The sequence below is a fragment of the Alnus glutinosa genome, chromosome 6 (assembly GCF_958979055.1).
Source record: "Alnus glutinosa chromosome 6, dhAlnGlut1.1, whole genome shotgun sequence".
Classification (NCBI taxonomy): Eukaryota; Viridiplantae; Streptophyta; class Magnoliopsida; order Fagales; family Betulaceae; genus Alnus; species Alnus glutinosa.
In genome coordinates, this window is record NC_084891.1 from 12127098 (window position 1) to 12147820 (window position 20723).

The 20723-nt window shown below is 40.9% G+C and overlaps 1 protein-coding gene and 2 pseudogenes across 1 annotated transcript; 1 reads left to right on the top strand and 2 right to left on the bottom strand.

Annotated features, from left to right (window-relative positions):
- Window positions 1-1387: 1387 nt before the first annotated feature.
- Window positions 1388-10058, bottom strand: LOC133870822 (uncharacterized). The gene is made up of 7 exons (XM_062308050.1): window positions 9372-10058; window positions 8798-9129; window positions 4796-5135; window positions 2473-2621; window positions 2280-2373; window positions 1691-1762; window positions 1388-1593 (listed from the first exon to the last, which is right to left on the bottom strand). Exons 1-7 carry the CDS (start codon window positions 9918-9920, stop codon window positions 1549-1551), a joined length of 1581 nt encoding a protein of 526 aa, XP_062164034.1. The 5' UTR covers window positions 9921-10058; the 3' UTR covers window positions 1388-1548.
- A 2291-nt stretch (window positions 10059-12349) lies between these two features.
- Window positions 12350-12664, bottom strand: LOC133871527 (uncharacterized; annotated as a pseudogene).
- A 2861-nt stretch (window positions 12665-15525) lies between these two features.
- Window positions 15526-16122, top strand: LOC133871528 (uncharacterized; annotated as a pseudogene).
- The last annotated feature ends 4601 nt before the right edge of the window (window positions 16123-20723 follow it).

Sequence of the window (20723 nt, forward strand, 5' to 3'; positions counted from 1 at the left end):
AAAAAAAGAGATAAATATCCAAAATGGGGGTGACCGGTCACCCCCATTGGCCCAAAGGGGTGGCTCGAGCCACCCTTCATAAATATATATATATATATATATATATATATAAGTTTTTTTATAATATTTGTTTCTTGATTTTTAAATTTTTATTATTTTTTAATAAAAATATGGCAATTAGCAAGGTTATTATATAGTAATATAACTACCAAAGGTTTTTTTTAAGGGACTACCAAAGCTTTTTTGGCGCACTTTAATAGTTTGATAAGTCAATTTAGAATACTTGAAAATTCATTAGACTATTTTAAAATCGGCCATTAGTTAGGAGGCTTTTTTATTATTATTTTTTCCCAAAAATAAGGTTTAAAGCGGAGATGGTGGCTTGTTGGTTCTACGCTGGAATGCCCTATTTCGTTTGGAGCAAGTTGTGTCAGGAAGCAGGCATACTGACGTGAATATAGAAACCAATAATAATGTAAAGAGGGGGATATATAGTTTGAGTTTCTGTAAAATCACTTTTCAGTTTGGAGAGAGGGATGTAGAGCAGGCAGAGCCAAAATGGAGAGATAATTTTCGAACAACTGATTTTTTGTCTGCAAACTACACTAACTCTCTCTCAGCTTTCACGTCGATCTTTTTATTTCACCCAAAAACACAACCGACGAAGCCAATTCAAGTTTAAAACGTTGATTTCTTTTATGAAAAAAATGTAAAATCAGTACACATGATTTATCTGATTTTCAATTAACTCTCCATGGTATCAAAATAAACCAAGTCCCTAAGATATGCTAAAAATACAAATCACTTCCTATAATCAAATTCTGACAAAACACCCAAAAATTTATGAATTGATTTCGATACCACATTAAGTTAATTATAAATCAATTCTCAAAAATTAACCCCAACTGGAGGGATATAGTTTGACTCTCAATGGGTCCCTAAACATATTACTAATGATACAAAAACACCACCTCAAGTACAATTTGATAGAAGTAGCATGCAGGCATCACAAGACAACCACCTCTATCATCCTTGGAATAGCATCCTCTTCATTTCAAGTGAAATTAAGAAAAAACTGTTTTCTAGTTGAAATTTTGTTTTGTTAAATCTAACCGGACAACCACCTCTGTCATCCTTGAAATAACATCCTCTTCATTTCAAGTGAAATTGAGAAGAACCATTTTCTAGTTGAAATTTTATTTTGTTGAATCTTACAATATGCATGGTGTGTGACAATATATACACTATTTAATTGTAAAATTTGATATCAACCATGAAATGCTTCCAATTCACTTAAAATGAAGAGAATCCTATTCCGTGCACCTCATACGGCAGGATTAATCCTTTTTTCTTACCAATAAACTTCAAAGTTCAAGAAAAGAGCAGCTGATTTAAATCACATATTTAATAACTAACCATCTCCACTAATTCAAAAAAGCAGGAAAATGATAAATAAGTAAGAAGGAAAAGCTTTTCCAAGTACTATAATAATTGAAAAGAACAACCGGAAAGACCACGGGGCCAACCCTAGAAGGTGATGGGCACAACTCAATCAAGCTTTATCCTGTCCAAATCATTGATCACCCCTTCCAGCTGTTACCAAAGAAAACATCATGGAAGATTACATTAAAAAACCACCCAGATGTTGGAGTGCTAGAGAAAGTAGCTTAACAGCAAAGAATTGGCATACCTTGACAATTTGACGCAAGAAGTAATCCCCATATCTCTTAGCTGGTTTGGATTCAACAACATGGATCATGTCCTGCAGCAATAAGAAACTGTGAATTACAGCACCCTTAGGAATAGTAGCTCTTCTAATAATTTTTTCTGGTTTTTAATAACCTAATCTAATTTGATTTTAGATATTCCTGTATGCTTAGCTTATTTGCATTAACTTGATCCAAAACATTGATATACATAAAACACATAGCAAAAGAGGCAGTATCACCGAGCAAAGGAGAAGGCAAAATCAGAATCACCCACAGTTTCATTGCATTTAGGTGCCTTTTTTTCTTTTTTACGTTTTCTTTGAAATGCATGGGTTGATACAAGAAAGTGAAGGATAAGGAGATAACTACAGCTGACAACTATTGCATCAAGTTAGGCTACAAAGTTATTTCACAAAAGTTCCATGAACAATAGCTCAAAATTGTCTTTAGAGCCATATGACAAATTCAAGAACACAAACATGCCTTTGGTCGATTCCTGACCTATATAAGTTTCCCAGGTGCCAAACTAAAAGGAATTAAAAAATAACTGAAAGAAACAAACAGCCATACATCGTCAAGGTAGAAATCCACATCAGCATTGGATACAATTTTTCCATCACCATCAACAGCATGTGTCTTGTGCTTGTATGTCATCAAGATAGTCCTGCAAGGCAAAGCAGGAAAAAGCTCAGGATATCACCTTTACATATTATCACACAAAGAGACAGATTTTGAGCCAAAACCAAACTCCTCATTGAAATACCTCAATGTAGGTTCATCAACTTCCATGTAATTTGCAAGCTTCCCAAGGGAGATGGTTGAATACACTTTCAAGAAGGTCCTGACACCTGATAATAACTGCTGTTGCTTCACTTCATAAAGAAACAGTTTCAACTGAAGTCTATAGGCATCCTGCAAGAAATAAATGCATTTGCTAAAATCAGAGAGAGATCAACATGGAACCAACGTATAGAATAAGTAAATAACCCTGTCAAAATAAGCTTTAATTTTAGGTAACACCACAATGTGGAAGGACAGGAAGACAATGAGGACCATCACTACCTCAAAAGAACTAGCAAAATATTCCCACAAACGAGTAAAGAAGGCATTCTAATCATCCATTTAATTGCAGACGCATGCTTCCACAAAGTGATGGTTAAACCATGGAAGCCCCCTGAAAACAATAAAAAAAAAACTACAGCAACTTTATCCTCCGAACAACCACTGAGCAACTTTGTCCCCTCAGACAAACAACAGCACTGCTGGCTTCACCATAATTAGATTTACACCGACTAACTGTACTCATTGTCATTGTTATCATCAGTCAAGTCTTACAACAATTAGGCGATGTCAAAGGTGAAGGCAATATCATCGTGGGCAGTGTTCTAATGAGGTTTATGGGTCGTATAAGGTGGTGTTATGGAAAAATATCATGAGGGATTGAAGGGAGTTTGCTAGATATACCAGATTTGAGGTGGGAGACGGGGCCAAGATTAGGTTTTGGTATGACACGTGGTGTGGGAATCAGGCCCTCAAGGAAGCTATCCCAGATTTGTATAGTGTAGCTCGTGTTATTGATGCTTTTTCGTGGCGGACCATTTGGAGCTATTTGGCGGCTCCCATCAGAAAAGTGGAACATAAGCTTTATCAAAGCGACTCATGATTGGAAGGTAAATGTCTTTGCCTCATTCTTCAATTTGTTGTACTCTAGAGTGAGCCAACGAGGTGAAGACAAGCTTTGTTGAGGCCCCTTTGAAGAGAGGGTTGTTCGATGTTAGATCATTCTATAACGTCCTTGTCCCCATGATGGTACTCACTGTCCTCGGAAGAGTATTTCACAAAATAAGGTCACATGAGAGTGTCATTCTTTGTTTGGTCGGCCACCCTAAGGAAGATCCTCACCATGAATAACCTAAGGAAGCGGCGTGTCATTATTGTTGTATGTGTAAGAGGTGTGGATAGTCTGTGAATCATCTTTTTCTCCACTATGAGATTGCTAGTGCCTTATGGAGTTCTATCCTTAGTCGTGTTGGGCTAACCCAGGTTATGCCTAGGAATGATTGACCTTTTCGCTTGTTTGAGAGGGTTGAGTGGCAGTCCTCAGAGTGCAATAGTATAGAAGATGGTATTGTCCTACCTTTCGTGGTATATTTGGAGGGAAATAAATTATACAAGTTTTGAAGACAGCGAAAAGACGATGGTGAATCTAAAGTCTTTCTTTTTCAATACTTTTTACCATTGGGCAGTTACTTTAGACTTTCTTAATTTTCTTAGGTTTCATGATTTTTCTCTTTCTAACTAAGTATTTCTCTTATATACTTCATATATACCTAAGTCGTGCTTTTGCGCTTTTTAATCAAATTTCGATTACTTTAAATAAATAAATAAAGAATGAAATAAGGAAAAAAAGTGGGCGAAAGGGTTTGAGGGCAAAGGTAATGCCATTGAGATCAACAAGATCTGAGTAAACTTCGGGCCCACCAGCAAGGATTTTGAGCTTCTAGAGCTCCTCCTCATGGGTTCAAGCTTAGGGTCGACAAAGGATTCACCTCAAAGAGGCCAGGTCGATTGGCTTACTTGAGGTTAGATTCAAAGGCAAAAATTAAGGCCCCAACACAAGCTGCTCCACATGATGGGCCCATGCGGGTAGTGAAACTTGAAAACCTAACCTAGCCAACCAACTAATAGCACTCAGTTAAGCTTGACTCAATTTCTAAGGTTGATCGGTTTGGTTTTAATTTTACCCATCAACACCATTGGTTCGAGCATTGGAATCCAGTGAAAACCGATCCAAGGGTTTGGTGCTCACCCCAAGTTAAAGGGTTCAAAGATTCCTGCAACTAAACATAATTGCCAATTTATACTATATACTGTTAATGACTAATAGCAATAATTAAAACATTAAGATTTGTTTTCATGAGTTGAACAAATGACAACTTCTATCAAACAAATATCTTCATTTCTTATCTCAAAAATAAGCTGTTGATAACTGTAGAAAAAAGTTATTAAAAAAAAACACTAAACAAGATGCACACTTGAGCCCAAATCTTTTCCAAGTATAGGCACAAATAGAGGAAAGTAAATACCTGGTTGTAATTTACAAGAGGCTCCTCAAAACTTGGAGCCGAAGGGGTAATGAACTTAGGGCATGCATATGAGAAGAGCTCATCATAAATAGCAAATGCCTCATCATCATATCTTTGCATTCTGATCATCTTTTCACCATACTTCTCCCTCAGCTGAGAGTTCACAGTTTCCTCAACAAGTTTTACTTGGGGACAAAGTGAAAGGCAAATTGCCAGCAAGGCATACATCTGCTCATTCTTCTTCAGTATCTGCTCATACTGTGGAGACTTTTGATGATATTGCTTGGTCTTGTAAATGTACAAAAGAATCTTATTGAATTCACGAATCGCCTCCACATACCTTCAAGAAAAGTAACAATAGGTGTTGAGCTCAATATGCAGATAAAGAGAGAAAAATCTTAGGAATCTTTTTTTAGTGGTAACACATACACCCAATAGGTCTTAAACCCACAACCTTACCCTCTATTATTATTATGAAGGGAGAAAATGCTATTTGAACTAGATCTCATTGTCCAGGGGAAAAAAAATCATATAGAGATATTACATGCAAATTTACATATTTACAAAGGCACGAACAAGAGCATTTTAACTGAAAGTAACTTTATTTTATTTGTGTGCTTTCTGTCTATAACTGATAATCATTCCACTCTTTTTTCCTCCTTTTCATTGTTGGTGGGTGTTTTGAAAAAAGGGGGGGGTTGATGAGCTTTATATTAAAGTTTCAAATTCTAAAATAATAGGGCAACAATTTATCAAGAGCCTCTAGGAAACCATTAAGAGACAAGTGAACCAATGCATTCGGCAATTGATCACATTTGCCAAGTAAAGCTCAGATTCCTTTGAAAAATTTCCTGCAAACCACACTTCCCAATAAACAACTTTAAATCTTCTCATAATCCTAATCCATTTCTTATTGATAAAAAACAGCCGTCACTTCTCTGCGAGATCCGTTACTTGGGCTCACTTCCGGTCGGCCATGGCTCCCCCGGTGTAGTCTCAGCGGTCTCCCTCACCATCTCAACCATCCAGCTCTTCAATCTAGGTAGAGATGGAGCGTTGCTTCACTGTGGAAGCTAAAGGCTTCTCCTTTTTGGAGAAGGCAGAAGCAGCTGAACTTCGCCTAGAGGAGAGGAAGAAGGGGTTCTGTGGGTTCATCTTTTTGGGTCTCCAAGGAGCAGCTTGGTTGATGGCCACCATTGAGGAGGCATTGACAGCCCCAGTGAAGAAGGATTTCGTCAAGTATTTTCAGGAGGATGTGAAAGCCTTGATAGTCCGAGGGGGTGGTAACAAGGCCGGCCGCTACCTCAAGGTGGTAGCCTACGCTGAGGGTGGTCGAAAAGGGCCAATTGGCTCCCGGAAGGCCGTGAAGGTTGGGGTTGGTCTTAGGTTGTGGGTGAGTTATGGCAGATGCTAGCTTTCCTCGAAGCAAAGGAGTGGCCTCTAGTTTCTAAGGTGCCTGTTTCGGAGGGGAAACAGAAGGGGGGTCTTCTATCCGGTCGCTCCTACGCGGCAGTACAACACTTAGTGGACAAAGTTGATGAGAAGACGGCGCGGTCGAAGCCGGTGTTCATGACTCCTCTCGATTTGCTTCCATCAGTGTTGGCATACGGCGGTGAAAAGGTACGAACGGCGGTGAACTGCTACGAGCTTGATATCTCTGGGTCGTCGGTGGTGCTTACCAGTGTTGCAGCGAAGAAGACGATAGAGATAGAGACGAAGGGCAGTTCCGTCATTTACTGGTTGAAGGTGTTTCTAGAGCTTTCTCGATTAGTGATGGATCGGGTCAGAGGATGTCTCGGCCGGTTAGTTGGGTTGGGTTCTAAGTTCAATGGGTTCAAGCCTAAGAATATCAGTAAGAAACCCATTATCCATCTTAAACCAGTTTGCAAGTCTTTGGGTCAAGGCTTTAAGGTTTTTTTCAGATCTTCCCTTCAACTCAAAAGTCTCTGTGGGTGGACCTTCGGTGGCATGAACTCATGGAGCTTCCGATGAGATTTCTTCACTTGTGATCCTAACAGAGGAAGGTTTTGAGTCTATCCCGGTAGATGGCTCGGTGTTGGGGTTGCCAAAGGTTGGGACTAAGATGTTCTCGAAGGACCACCGGTTGGGTAACGACGTTTAGGTTTCCACTGATCAGGATAGGCTTGTCCCTGTGAGTTCCGGTCCTCCTTTGACATCTCTGCTTAAGCAAGAATCAGCTACAGTGTCTTTGGAAGCTTCTCTCAAGTCTAAGGGGTCTGCTCCAGCTTCAGTTGACCTTTTCCCCGGTGGTTCTTCCTCATGGGTTGCTGAGTTGGAGAGAGGAGGCTTCATCTTTCTTGTCCAATGGCATCGACCTCAAAGCTGTTCCAGAAGTATTATAGGAAGTCTAGGGAAGGTCGAGTTGCTCAAATGGATGAGCATTTATTTTCCGATTCCGTTGCAGCAATGAGATTAGATTTTGCCGATGGGATTCCTTTTCCTCTCTCGAGTGCCACTCCTGAGTCAAAGCTTCCTTTGGAGTCTAAGCTAGTGCAAAGCTCTCGGGTGCCACCCCTTGTTGACGAGGTAGCTTCTGTAAAGGATGTCATTAAGCGAACTCCTCCAGCGAGGGGTTTCTTACGGAGGGGTTTTCTCAACTCGAGTCCGACAAAGAAGTTTCGCCTAAAGTACCGGTCGTGTCGCCATCGACCCTAGTTGTTAAGGAAGATGAGGTGGTAGAGACTCCCTCTCATTTGGGTCGTTGCATCTCTCCATCAGCTGAAAAGGGTGAGGTCCTTAGGGTGAACTGTCTGGTCGAGTCTCAGACGTGGCCGGTTGGTTTTAGTCCATCTAAAGAGGTTGTTGTGTGGGATCAGGGCAAGGTCTGGGATGGGGAGGATGGTGTTTCTCCTTCCCCTTTGGGTGTTTATCCGCTCGATGAAAAGGAAAAGGCTCCGCTTTTGGCTATCTTGGATGCCAGCGTTAACGAAGAGGATTTTCATCGGGAATCTACGGTTGCACGTCAAAAGACTAAAGGGAGGAGGGAGAAGTTGAATTTGAAAAGCTCCATCAATTATGGTGATGATTATGCAACCTCCTGGTGTCGGAAAGGCAAGGCTCACATGATGTAGTGTTGAGTGCCTCGTGGGTCTTAGGTCTTTTATGTTTTTGAGTTTTTAGTGTCTTGCGTGTTTGTTAGGTCACTTTCTTTTTGGGCTAGTTTGGTTGCTCCCTTGTATACTATTGTGTACTTAGGGGCACCTTTACACTTTTTTAATAAAATTTATTACTTATAAAAAAAAAATCCTAATTCTCTTATTCACCATAAAATTATGGCTCCCATCAAATCAAATCTTGCAGGTATTTGCACTAAAACATAAAACAGCTCCACAAATGATATACAAAACAAAGGGGTGTCCCTCGAGACCTCAAGAGCAAATGCTTCCAACTTCTCTTGCATCCTAATTTATTAAACCCCAGCCCTTCCTCTGCTCTTATATAGGCTAGCAAGTAGGTCACGATGTTCCAGTTGAGGCAAGAACTACAACCTAGGTTTTTTTTTGTCCCAATATAACCACCTAGAAAATCATTCCTTGTCTGCAAGTAGTGTTTCCAACCTCAGAATTTTGATTTCAAGATCATAAGCAATCACAATTTCCCATAAGACAAAATTATTCTTTTTTTTTTTACATGCTTGCCGCTCTAAACTGTCTGCAATGCATACATTCCAAATCATGTAAGGATCAATACTGCTGAATCTGGGAAATAGGGCTAACATCCACAACTTATGTTATCAAGCTTAAAAGAAACTAAAACGACACTAATGGGAATAGAAAATTTAATTTGAAAAATTAATAAAGAAACAATAGAAGTACAATGGCAAAGCTAAAAAACGGATAATGAAACAGAACATTATTAAAAAAAGAAAGTTTTACATCGTTAGACAAGAAACAACAGCAGACCCAAAAGACATTAAAATAGTCATAGATGCAAAGACAAAACAGCAAAAGACTTAATGGAGAAGGCAATAAGTTCACGTACCTCCGCAACATAAGATTGGCAAACCCATAATGATATATGGTGGTAATGTGACTTCCGATTACACTCGTGTAAACACCTTGTTGACTAATGTCAATGGGAAGTAAGCACTTTAAACCAGTATGATAATCACCCAAAAGGCAATGAACTCGCAGCAATCCCACCATGCTGAAATACCCCAACACCTTCAAAACATTACTCCCACCACTGTAATCATACCCATCCGTCGCAGTAAACTGTTCCAGACCTTCCTTCTCCTGCTCAAGAATCTGAATGATCATGGACCTCTCCACAAGCGCTTGCAAGTAGTTCAGTACACCATACACATTCCAGGCCTGTAATAGAAACAATCACTCTAATTTCAGCCCCTAATGTTAAGGTGGGGGGGGAAAAGAAATCATAATGGAACATAAAGAAGCACGCATATATGACCATGAGATGTGTTTTTATTGGCAACAAAAGTTTAGGCTCTAATAGCCTGCTGTTTTCGTTCCAATTGATTCACCAATATTCAAAAGATGCCTTCAATTGGGTTTGCATTCCTATAACCTATTATTCTCAGAGCATAGTTACAAACCTGGTCAAACTGCTTGAGAAGCGCAATCTCCTGCTCGGTCTTGTTCTTCATCTTAGCCCTGTATTGGCAAAAGCTCTGAAACTGGTAGACAAACTCATCAACCATGTCCCAGAGCCACTGGTTGGGCAGCTGCATGTTAACGACCCCGTGAAGCACGACCTGGAAGAGGCTGCAGTAGTTGTCCCAGGAGTCGATCCTCTGCTTGAGCGTGGGAGAGAGCCTGGCGTACAAGTGGCGGAACCACATCTCACGGTAGAGCAGGCAGAAGACGTGGTCGTTGTCGACGTAGTGGGCCACGGCGTCCACGGATGGCCAGGGCGTGTCCTTGAAGAGCCGCTCCGACAGCGTCTGGAACGACGTCTCGTACATCTGGTGGATCTCGTACACGTTCTTCTCCCGGATGTGCCTGTACAGGTGCACCACAAAAGACTTTACCGAGTCCGGCACGAAGTTCGGGTCGTATCCGAGCACCGAGTCTTGGGCTTGGGATTGGGATGACGGTGGGGCCGCCGAGTTGGCCGGTGCGTCGTCGTAGTCGTAGTTCGCCATTGCTTGCTACAACGGCTATGACCTAGCGATATGGCACCGATGGCGAGAGAGAGAGAGGAGACGAAGAAGAGAGGAGATAGTGAAGCTAGGGTTTACCGCGGGAGAAACGGATCAATCTGTTATTGGGTTCTGGAATTTGGACTCTGTTGTTGAGCCTTTAAATGCCCAATGCCTTACGGCCTCATAACACAAGTTTGATCCAGTAAACCCGTTTATCCCATATTTCCATGTCTTAGGGTATGTTTGGGTAACACCAAAATTTGGATTATATTTTATTATATTTCAATAACATGTTTGGGTTTTTTTTAGGGTTAAATATCTGCTCACCCCATGTGGTTTGCAACTTTATTTTTTATCCCTTAAGTTTTAATTTTTATCATAGATGGTACATGTGGTATGGTAAAATATGGAAATGGTACCTCTCTCTATTTAAAACTTACGGAAATCTACGTTGGCGCTACGTGGCACCATTCAAAATGCAACATATGGCCACACAATTTTTTTTTTAAAAAAAATTTAAGGCTTTTATTAAAAAAAAAAAAAAATGTAGGGGTGGCTCTTGTGGGTGGTTCGGACACCCCCAATGGTCAAACGGGAAAGACAAAAAAAAAAAAATTAAAAAAAAAATTAAAAAAATAAATAAATAAATTTGCCTTGAGGCTGGCTCAAAGGCCACGGGAGTGGTTCGGCCACCCTCAGACCAGCCCGAACCTCTCCCAGGCCAAATGGGGGTTGCCAGTAGGGCTGGCAAAACGAGTCACCCGACACGACCCGTTTAGCCTAAATACGAACATGACCCATTTATGTTAACAGGTCGGGACTCTAAACACGACACGAACACGATAATTTCACGGGTCACCCGACACGACCCGTGAAACCCGTTTAACATAATGAGTCGAATCGGGTCGACACAACCCGTTTAGATTAAAAGTGATTTTTAAAAAAAATAAAAAAATAATAATAATATTTTCCCTACAACTCTGTATTAGTATTTTGGCCTTATTCTGTGTTTGGACAAAATCACTTATGTGTAATGATGCGGTTAATAGGGATTCCACTTTTAGAGTGATGTCAGAAGATTCTGCCTGCAAGTCAGAAGAATTTCAAGTTCTCTTTCAGCCGTCCGGACGATGTGTCATCCCGTTCGGACGCCCATCTGTCTACTGTTCCATCCGTCTGAACGACGTGTCATTCCGTCCGGACATCAGACAGACAAGCATCATCTGTCCGGACGATGTGTTTTCTCCGTCTGGACACCTACATCGTATCGAGAAGCTTCTGTGCAAACTTGCTCCGTCCGGACGTTTTAGCAACATGTCCGGACGCCTATCAGTTCTCGAAAGGTTCACTGATTCTTTCCAAGTTCAAGAAAGGGAAGATCAATCAACCGTTCGGACAATGTGGTATCCCGTCCAGACGCGTATCTCCGTAAGGCAAGAATCGCAGTTCAAAATGAACCGTCCGGACATCTGATAGTTGTGGTCCGGACGCTGGTGCATCGTATATGGTAACTGCCGATTCGACTTCAACCGTCCGGACGTCTCCCTCTCATGGTCCGGACGCACGCACATCAGATATGGAAATTGGGTGTTGAAGTTTAGCCATCCGGACGCTCCTCTCCCAAGGTCCGAACGCACGCGCATCAGATATGGAAATTGCGTGTTGAAGTTTAGTCGTCCGGACGCTCCTGCCCCATGGTCCGGACGCGCTAAGCCTATTATGGAAATTACTTGCAGCGGACGTGCGTCCGTCCAGACGATGTTCTTATATAGGAAAGATTTCTTCGCGAAAATTTCGAAAAATCCTGTCGCACAGTTGTCCGTCCGGACGGCCATGGTCCACCGTCCGGACGGCTCCCATGCATATTTTGCCTGACGCCCATTCTGACCCCCAGCCTATAAATAGGGGCCCTTGGGCACTTAGAGCTGCAAGAATTCGGTGTGAATTCTACTAGAGCTCAGAGACGTGATATCTCCTCTGAAGCCGTTTTTCAAGTGTGCTGTGCTGTAAACCGAAGTCTATCTTAGAAGTCGGCTCTAAGGTAAGGAGTTCCATTGAAGACCCCTTCAGGTAGGTGAACCTGGTTGGGAAGCGTTCGTGTTGGGTTACACGTCAGAGATCAAGGTACGACCACTGCATCAGTACATGTGAGTGTTACTGTCTTGTATCTAGCTTTGTCTTCTGAATAGTGGAATTCCTGGGTTTGGCTGCCCCGGAGTGGTTTTTCTCTTAATTGAGTTTCCACTTCGTTAACAAAAATCTTTGTGTCATTTACTTTCTGTTGTACTTTAATTTTTATTGACACTTGTTGCACACACTTTACTTTTAGAAGTCAATTCAATTTTTCACTCTGGAAACTCAAATTTCTACTACTAATCCGTCATTCCTCCAAGACTAAAAAACGAAGATTGGATGACTTGTGCCTCAATTCAATTGGGAGTCTTGGGACCCCAACAGCTCAAGTACATGACCGTCCTCAAAGACTCCTCTGACCGCCTCAGTTTCTCCTCTCTTGCTTTGCTCATAACCATTGCAGAAGTTGAAGGAGAAAGGCTCTTGGCCTAAGACATGGACCTGAGATGGTTCTTGGCATTTTGCTGCGCTGATCTGATGACATGATTCCACCTGCAGATCCCCAACTGGTCTTTCATGGCCTCCACAACTCCAACACTGGCTGCCACAAAGGCTCTACTTGTTTGACTCATCTTCTATATACTCTTCACAACTCGCTTCTTAATTTGCTCTTCAACTTGAAAACAATGAATTCAACAAATTAACCTTGTGTGACTAACAAAACTGATGATCCAATAAGGATATATGTGCTTGATGATGAAGCAAATGATAGAGGGGATGTCCCTTATATATAGATTAGGAGAGCCATGGGAGGTTTGTGTAGCAAAACCGCGGGCGGCAGCTGAAGGAAAAAATGAACTTTTGGGAAAAAGTTAGGGTTTTGATTTTTGAACTTTTCTGTGTTTAGTGTTTACAGTGTTTGTCACTTTGTGTTTTCGAGGGAATAGACTAAAACAGAAAATGAGAAAATCACAAATTGTGTTTTCTATTTCCCCCCTTTTTTATTAAAAAAAAAAAAAAAAAAAGGTTAATAACTTAATCGTGTTTGGCGGGTCACCCACGAGTGACCCGCCACCCGACCCGTCAAGCTGAGTTAAACGGGTCATAAAACCCAAACCCGTTTAAGGTATACCCAAATCCCCTAATTTTGTGTAGTGTTCGTGTCGGATTATCGGGTCGTGCCAAAATTGCCAGCCCTAGTGGTCAACCACCCCATGTGGCCCAAAAGGGGATGGTTCAGCCACCCCTATAATTTTTTTTAAAAAAAGCCTTAAAATTTTTTTTAAAAAAAAAAAAAAAAAAAATAGCGTAGCCACATGTCGCATTTTGAATAGTACCACGTGGCATTAACGTGAATTTTTGTCAATTTTGGATGGAAAAATAGATGAATGTACTATTTTTATCTTTTTTCATACCATAAGTATTACATATGATAAAAATTAAAATAACTGTCCAAGATCGTACTGTTCCTCTACAAAGACAACAGACACTCTCAACGGCTAGGCGCCACTCTCTTTCTGAGTTATTCCAGCTTCTTCATGATTTCGTGCCGCGGTGAACAAACAAAACTAAAAAAAAAAGAGGGTCGTCTCCGCTACAGGAGAAGGACCTGCAACGGCAGAGACTATTGACCCTATTCTTGTTCCTAGCCGTCTGTTACGAGTCCGGGAAGCCTGGAATCCTAAATATGAGGGATCCCTCAAAATAGAGAAGGGCGGGCAGGGCTTCCGCAAGGGCCTCACCCCTCTTCCCGGTCAAGATAGATGGAGGATCGTCAACAAGGGCGTTCTAGTGCGTTATAGATTCTTATCCAAGACTTGTATTATTTGATGATACCATGTGAATCGCTAGAAACATGTGAAGTGTATGGCTAACCCAATAATGAAAGTTTCGTAAGGGAACAGGAGCAGGCTACCATGAGACAAAAGATCTTCTTTCTAAAGAGATTCGATTCGGAACTATTATATGTCCAAGGTCCAATATTGAAATAATTTCAGAGGTTTGCCTTGACTTTGTCCGTGTCAACAAACAATTCGAAATGCCTCGACTTTTTTAGAACAGGTCTGATTCAAATAACAATAATTAAAGTAAAAAATAAAGTTTGCATATTAAGTAGGACAATTTTGTATTTAACACTTTTTTTTTATCGATTAGAATTTAGAAACCGATTTTATTCTACCCGTTTTTATCCAACTCAACCCGATTGAATAGAATATGATTCAAATTTTCAGAGTACTTTTTAGAATTCTAACGCATCCTTACTTATAAATTTTACTGTGTGTGTTCTATTTACACGACGTTTGTAGATATATTGCAGTAAAAACCGTTGGATGCAGAGACTAGTTAGATTTAACGTGCACGTTCCAATCTGTACGTCAACTGAAATGTAGAGATAAAAGTTTCCCACACCGAACACCTTCCCACCTGCACAGGTCACGGGACGATGGGTCAGCTTTCTCGTTTTCCTAGTCTCTAGAGGTCATTTGCATTGTATGTGTTGGGCTTACAAAACGTTAAGGTGAACCACATAAAGCAACCATTGGATGAAGCAATCTCATATCAAACGGTTGTTGATGAAAAAAATTAATAAGATAGACTGAGCTTCTCGTCAGCATGCCTGCACCCCGATTATCTGCACTAGCTTTACCAGCTTACATTCTGAATTCCCGCCCACTTTTGCAACATCTCACATCGCTTGGCCATGTGATATCACTGTACACCCCCAGTGTAGTAACGCCACGTGTCTCTCAAGAATACCATTAATTTTGCGAGGAGTAATTGTTACACTCACACTCCACAACTCCAGCACTCACACCAAATATAAGGAAGTGGGACCCACACACTGGGTCCTACTTTCTTGTGTCTGGTGTGAGTGCTTGAGTTGTGCAATGTGAGTGTAATAATCATTTTCCTAATTTTGCATGGTGAAACCGCATACACCATCTCACGCGTTTTGAGATAAATAGTCACCATTCAATTTTCCTCATTTTTCTAAGTGCCGTTCGATTCCAGATGCCCTTTTTCCATGCTTACGGTGTGTTTGGCTCTCTACAATAAAACCCACTTCCTGCCTTTACCTCCAATTGTCTCCCACCTGCACTACAACGACGATTACGAAGAATGAACAAATGAGCTAGCGCTTTTTTTTTTTTTTTTTTTTTGAGAAAATTGTACTATTGGCCAATGTGGTTAGCCCTAATTGCAAATCACTCCCTGTAGTAACAAAATTAAATGGGGGATCCCTCTGGTAAACCATAATAACAAATAGGTTCCTGAACGTATTTTCTGTCAACCATTTTAAGAGTTGTCGTTACCCCGCCACGTTAGAACCAATTAGAAGCCAACACGTGTAATTTTTTTTCCACGTCAGCTACAGTAACTTTCTAGCGCAGTGGCCAACTCAGTTTACTAAAAAGAGAAGAAAGAAAGATTGGCTTCACATTCAAAATCTAGAAAACCCCTAAAACCATAATGAGCTCTCTTTCCCTCTAGTACCACTAGTCTCCCACCGCCACCGTTATACGGAAGAGCCATGGTGGAGCTGAAACTCTCAAAAAGCCGAGACCTAACGCGGATAAAGCGCATAGGCACACACTCCTACATCTGTGGCCTGGGTTTAGATTCGGCCCTCGAGCCCCGCCAAGTCTCGGATGGCATGGTGGGCCAGACTGCAGCCTGCAAGGCTGCCGGCTTCATCCTCCATATGATCAAGGAAGGCAAGATCACTAGTCGAGCGATCCTCCTGGCAGGTCAGCCTAAAACCGGCAAGACTGCCATCTCCATGGGCCTGGCCAAGTCGCTTGGCCTGGCCAAGTCGCTTGGCCAAGAGACCCCGTTCGCCATGCTCCCCAGCAGCGGGCTCTTCTCGCTGGAGATGTTGAAGACTAAAGCCCTAACCCAAGCCTTCCGCAAGGCCATCGGCGTGTGCATCTAGGAGGAGACCGAGGTCATCGAGGGAGAGGTTGTGGAGATCCAGATCAACCGCCCCGCCGTCGCCGGAGCAGCCTCTAAGACCGGTAAGCTAACCCTAAAGTCCACAGAGACAGTGTACGACCTGGGCGCAAATATGATCTAGGCACTGGGGAAGGAGAAGGTGTAGAGCGGAGACGTAGTGGCCATCAACACGTGAGGATGGAAGGCGGAAGAAGGGGGGGTTAAGTTTGGGGGGAAAAAGAAAAAAAGAAAACCCTAGAAAGTTACTGTAGCTGACGTGGCAAAAAAATGACACGTGTGTCATACGTGTACAACCCAAAACCGACATGTTAAATCAAAAATTTTTGTTAATATTTTTTTTAAAAAAAATTACACATGTCGGCCTCTAATTGGTTCTGACGTGGTGGGGTAACGACAACTGTTAAAATGGCTGACAGAAAACACGTTCAAGGACCTATTTGTTATTATGGTTTACCAGAGGGATCCCCCATTTAATTTTGTTACCACATGGAGTGATTTGTAATTAGAGCCAACCACAGGGACCAATGATACCGTTTTCCCTTTATTTATTTTTTTCGTGTAGCTTGATTCAAATCTGAAGCTACTACTGTCAGATCTCTTTTTTGACTTTGGAGAAAACAACCATCACCTCTTCTGCCCATTAGAACCCCTTTCCCAGCCTAGTGAATCTTCTGTATATTTGGGTCACCATGAGAGAGAAGTCTCGCTTGAACTGCATTGGTGGATGCCTACTTCTTCATCTATTTTTGTTTTTTTTTTCTTCCTAATAGCCTATTTACTCTTTTTAACTCACCCTCACTAGCCTCTTTCAGTACGATTGACAACCATTTTGGGGTTATGTGTTTTGAGGTACATGAGAGGTGATTGAACGTTTGCACAATATTCTTGAAATGCATATAACTACATCCCTTGAAGGACAGAAGTTACCCATGCCATCCATGCAAGCTCTGCAACCGGATCAATACTCATATGCTTCGTATTGCTCCTCCAGCTGTTCCAACTTTCTAAATTGAGATCCTCCGGTGAAGGTAATCCACATTGATGGTCGAAGAACACGGTTTTGGATGGTTAGTTTTAATTTAGATTTTAAGTCTACGTACCTCTCTCAAACTACTATTCAATAGATCATGTCTCTCCTAAACTTTCAATTTGGACAATGTCTTCCTAAACTACAAAAAATTGTCAATATTTTCTCAATGACGAAAGTACCCTTAATAAATAAATAAAAAAGAAAAAACTTTTTTTTAAAAAAAAAAAATGTTTTTAAAAGAATTTTTTAAAAAATCGTTTAAATAAAAAATTTCATTTTTCTTTTTAAATTATTATTTTTTTCTTTTTTCAAATTTAGGGGTATTTTGTTTTATTGAAAAAATTGTAAGGTCATTTTTGTCCTTTTGCTAGCCTTAGGGGGACATTTACCTTTTTTTTTTTTTTTTTTTTTTGTAGTTTAGGGGAACATTGTCAATTAGGTGGTAGTTGGAGAGAAATATGTATATATGCAAAAAAAATAAAAAAATAAAAAAATACATACTCTTCTCAAACTACTACCTAATTGACAATGTCCCCCAAACTAAAAAAAAAAAAATTGTTAATGTCCCCCAAGGCCGACAAAAATGACCTTAAAATTTTTTCAATAAAATAAAAATACCCCTAAATTTGAAAAAACAAAAACAATTTTTTTTTTAAATGACAATTTTTTAGATTGGCACTTTCCATGTGATGTTAGCTCTTACTAAAACTCATGCAACGGAAATTTGAGTATTTTTTTTTTTTTCACCACAAACTCACTCATAAAATACATATCAAAGTTTCCATTTCACATCATAATGTCATTACAAACTTAAACCATAAAAAGTACAAGCATAAATAAATATCATTACATAAACTAATAATACTTACTTATCTCAAGTCAGTCCTCAAAACTAAAGACCACCTAATTGCCTCAATAGTAGGCATTTAAGCATACATATTGTGATGACCCTTTTTTTTTTTGCCCCCTAGATTTTAACAAGTTTATTCTTTTCCCACTCACTTTCACTTTCGATCACAATTAGTACCTCGTTTATGGGCATATACCCAAATAGTACCTCCGTCAATCTGCAGTAAAAAAAAAACTAACAGAATTCCACATTAAACCAATCAAAACTTGACACGTGCCATATACCTTATTAAAATAATAATAATATATATAAAAAAAAAAAATCAAGAATTTTTTTTTTTTAAAAAAAAAAAAAACCCAAAAGGGTGGCTTGAGCCACCCCTTTGGGCCAATGGGGGTGGCTGGCCTCCCCCATTTTGACCTATAGGGGCAGCTGAGCCACCCCCAAGGCCATTCGGGGTGGTTCGGCTACCCTTAAATGGCAAAATAGGGGTGGTGCGGCCACCCCCGTTTGGCCTAGGGGTGGTTTCGGCCACCCCCTATGCTCAGTCTGGGGGTGGGCGAACCACCCCCATGGCTCATGAGGGTGGTTTGACCACCCCCAAAAGGCCAAAAAATGCAACAAAAAAAAAAAAGGTAAGTTGGGCCACCCCTATACTTGCCATAGGGGGTGGCTAAAACAACCCCCAAGCCAAATAGGGGTGGTCGCGTCAACTTAATACACCTCATTAACATATGCATAATATAGTAGAGATAATACACATTGCATCGAAAACTTAACTTCGTTAACTAATAGGGTAATTGCAACATTAGAGCCATTTGACTATCTATGTAATTAAAGTTTATTAATGTATTAATTACATAACAAAAGAATAGCTATACAAAAGTATCACATCCGACACGTGCCATATACAAAATGTCTATACAAAAAGGTGGACTATCCATAAGTCTATCAAATACAATTGTTGCGATGAGCTCCAATCGTAATATGCCAAATATAGAGCCATGGGTTCCTCAACAACGCTAGCAGCACCTGCATCCGAAGCATCTACATCTATGCGATCGTGGAGGTTGCCACGTTCACATAGGTGGATTATTGAGTTCATTAGTATATAATTCACTAAGTTTTGCACTGAGTTGACATTTATTTTGTCTACCATACATTTACATTAACAGTTACCCTTTAGTAAACTATTCATTTTCTTAAAAAATTTCGTAACTGATAAGGTAAACACTGACATATTTCAAACCCATAAAGCCTTTAATGTACATATATAACATGTGACTCAACTATACCCATATACAGGCCTTCCAATCCTTTGGGACGTTCTAGCATAGAAGTACGTCTAAGCATGAAGTGAATGACATCATAACTCGGCTATACTAGCATACAAGTTTTCCAAACTTTTTTGATTACAAGTATACAGGCACATCCAAGCATAACATCACATAAAACAATTGACATCATATCTCAGCCATATACGTATACAAGTCTTCTAAACATTTGTGGAATACAAGTATACGTGCACTCCCAAACATAACATAACGTAAAAACAGTCGACATCACATCTCGGCCATACACATATACAAGTCTTCTAAACCTTTGTGGAATACAAGTATACGTACACTCCCAAACTTAACATCTCATAAATCATCATATGCAAACTAGGCGGATAAAAATATACAAATGTTCTTTTCCATTGAGACTCATAAGCATATTAGTATGTCTAGCATGAAATACTTCATTAAAACATGTCACACATCATCATGATGCTATAAATGCTCTAGTTTTGTTTCATGGTTTCATAGTGCCTGAGGGACCTGAACCCCTGGTCTTGTTTCCTGATGCTAGTGGGACTTTAACCCATGATCTTACACCTTAATGTCCGTGGGACTTGAACCCAAGGTCTTTATTCAACGTTCATGATTTCGTAACATGCTCGTGATCTTGTGCCATATGTGCATGTACATGCTTTCACACTTATGCAACTCTTCTTATCATATGCTTTTCATATTTTTTCAATATGACACGAATTCTTAACTCATCATGTTAGTATTTTGGCCTCATTCTGTGTTTGGACAAAATCACTTAAGTGTAAAGATGCTGTAAACAGGGATTCCACTATTCAGAGTCTGCAAGTCAGAAGAATTCAAGTTCCCTGTCAGCCATCCGGACAATCGAGCCATCCCATCTGGACGCCCATCTGTCCACTGTTCCATTCATTCGGACGACGTGTCATCTCGTTCGGATGCTAGACAGATCAGCATCATCCGTCCGGACGAAGTGTTCATTCCGTCCGGACCCCATACTGTATCGAGAAGTTTCTGTGCCAGCTTCCATCCGTCCGGACATTTCAGCAGCATGTCTGGACGCCTCCCAATACTCGATCAGTTTCTGATTTCTTTCCAAGTTCCAAGAAAGGGAAGATCAATCAACCGTCCGGACGATGTGGTATCCCGTCTGGACGCACGTCTCCGTAAGGCAAGAATCGCAATTCAAATATGACCGTCCGGACGTCTGACAACTGTGGTCCGGACGCGCGTGCATCAAAGAAGGAAATTGCCGATTCGACTTCAACCGTCCGGACGACTGGCTATCATGGTCTGGATGTGCGCATTACCGATATGGAAATTGCGTGTTGAAGAATAGCCGTCCGGATGCTCATCTCCCATGGTCGGGACGCTCGAGAGCCTTATAAGGAAATTACTTGCAACGGACGTGCGACCGTCCGGACGATGTGCCATCCCGTCCGGACGATGTCCTTAAACAGGAAAGATTTCTCCGCGAAATTTTCGGAAAATCTTGTCGCACAGTTGTCCGTCCGGACGGCCCATGTCCATCGTCCGAACGGTGCCCAGGTATATTTTGCCTGACGCTCATTTGAGCCCCCAGCCTA